The 2,368-nt window shown below is 32.4% G+C and overlaps 1 protein-coding gene across 1 annotated transcript; it reads right to left on the minus strand.

Annotated features, from left to right (window-relative positions):
- Window positions 1–395: 395 nt before the first annotated feature.
- Window positions 396–1,145, minus strand: LOC127799826 (uncharacterized). Its single transcript, XM_052334044.1, has one exon. It carries the CDS (start codon window positions 1,143–1,145, stop codon window positions 396–398), a length of 750 nt encoding a protein of 249 aa, XP_052190004.1.
- Between the last annotated feature and the right edge of the window lie 1,223 nt (window positions 1,146–2,368).

Genomic DNA, 2,368 nt, shown 5'->3' on the forward strand with positions numbered 1-2,368 from the left:
TGAAACCATGTTTCCATGTCAAACTTTATATTTACACAAAACGTGCTTTGAATTTTTATTATGTTCTAAACTTTACTTAAGTTTATAGAAGTCTGGTTTCTCCAATTTTTCTGCGTTAAACCTTAAAGTTCGTTCGAATATTATTATTTATTGTTAAGCATGTAAGTAAGTTACGGGTGTCACAACACTCACTGACCAGAGGCGGACCTAGGAATTTTTACTTGGGGGGGCTTCAATTTTTTTTTTCTAATCATGAGCTTTATCAATAGAAAAAATAAAAAGATAAAAATAAAAGTTTAACAAATTTTATATGCATATTTAACATAATTTATTAACTTAAAAAGAGAAAACAAAAAATACAAAAAATATACAATACAAATACCTTATAAAACTATTTAAATCCGCAACCTGCGATTCTTCAAAAGATCAAACTTGTTAATGAGTACTTCTGTATCAATACCAAGAGCAATCTCCCTCTCAATGTAGATAGTCATGACGTTTGCTAGGAAGTCATTCTCTATTTTATTGCGAAGTGATGATTTGATGAGTTTCATCCCCGAAAAAGCCCGTTCTATTGTTGCTGTAGAAATTGGAAGAATCAATACTAGACGAATCAATCTATCAATCAAGAAATAATGACATGACCTATTCGTTTCAACCAACATCCGACATAATTGAGGAAGAGAATTAAGATTCTGAAACTGCGAATGCCGAATTACATCAAACTTGTAGTGATCCAATTGTCTCCTTAAATCACTTATCTCTTCATTATTAAAATCCAAAGGATAAAATTCCTCAGCTAAACCACAAATAGCATCTATAGAGAATGATTTGAAACCATTTGTAGGACTTAAAGCCTCGCATAACTTAAGAAGTTCTATTGTTTTCTCGGTAAATCTATTATTCAACTCCATCAACTGAAAATCTATTACAACATTGAATATCTGAAAGTGATAGTAGTCCTCCACTGTAATATTATTTTTCTGTTGACAAGAACGTCTTGTACCATCCATATAACGATCAGTTAATTCTGACATATCAACATCATTACTTCTACAAAATTGCACCACATACCAAATAAAACTTTCCCAGCGATCATCATGCATCTCTTGAAGAAGAATCTTTGTAGTTGAGACAAAATTCATTGCATTCAAAATGTTTTGATCTTTCATTTGCAATGCTTGACACAAAATATCATATTTTTCCAACACTTCATGCATCAACAACAAGATAAATACAAACTCAAATGTTTTCATAACTTTTAAAGCACCCTTAGCCTCCCCACGTATATTATTGTTCGACCCCTCATTAATAAGATTTGCAAGAAGCATACAAGTAGAACCAAACATCTCAATCAATCTTTTAACAGAGGCAAAATGTGAACTCTAACGAGTAGATCCAGCTCGTTGCAAAGTACAAACCTGATTGGCCCCAGTACCAGTTGGAATTTCTCCTGCTGCTATCAAATCTATAATTTCATCGTCTCGAATTGACTTTAATTGAGAATGACGCTTAGAAGAAGCACCAACAAAGTTGACAATAGAACTTAATGATTGAAAAAATAGCCACATATCATGTACATCCTTAGCTACTGCAACTAAAGCTAACTGTAGACGATGAGCAAAACAATGAATGTAATAAGCAGATGGGCATTCTCTAAGAAATAATGCTTGCAATCCATTCCATTCTCCCTGCATGTTGCTAGCACCATCATACCCCTGACCTCGTAAATTTGTAACCAACAGATTGTATTGGTTTAATACAGTATATATCTCTTTTTTTTTTTAAAGTCAAAGCATTTGTATCTTTGACACTCACAACTTCAAAAAATCGTTCTCTAACAAATCCATCACCATCAACATATCTCAAAATAATAGCCATTTGTTCTTTATGTGATTCATCAACTGCTTCATTAACAAAAATGCAAAATTTAGCATCTCCAATTTCTTCACGAATTTTATGTCGCACACAATCAACAATAATTTTTAATATCTCTTTTAAATACGTGGTGATGTGTACTTGGCATTTTTAGATGCATTTTCTAGAACAACATCATCAATTTCTTTGTTTGCTCTTCCGTGCAATTTGATTAATTCAATATAATTCCCACGATTAGTAGACTCGGGAGACTCATCATGACCTCTAAATGCACAACCTTGCAATGCTAACCACTTCACACTCTCTATGGAGGTTTTTAAAAGCAAATGATTCTATTTCTTTTCTTTTTCAGTCTATTTGTGTATTATTCTCTCAATATATTGATTTGGATGTCTCAAGTTTTCCCATTTTTCCATAGCAATGTAACGTAGTGAATTACCATCTCCTTCATGTTTTTTCAATGAACAATCTTTACAATTAACTCTCTTCC

This window comes from Diospyros lotus, chromosome 4 (genome assembly GCF_014633365.1).
Source record: "Diospyros lotus cultivar Yz01 chromosome 4, ASM1463336v1, whole genome shotgun sequence".
In the NCBI taxonomy this organism is placed as follows: domain Eukaryota; kingdom Viridiplantae; phylum Streptophyta; class Magnoliopsida; order Ericales; family Ebenaceae; genus Diospyros; species Diospyros lotus.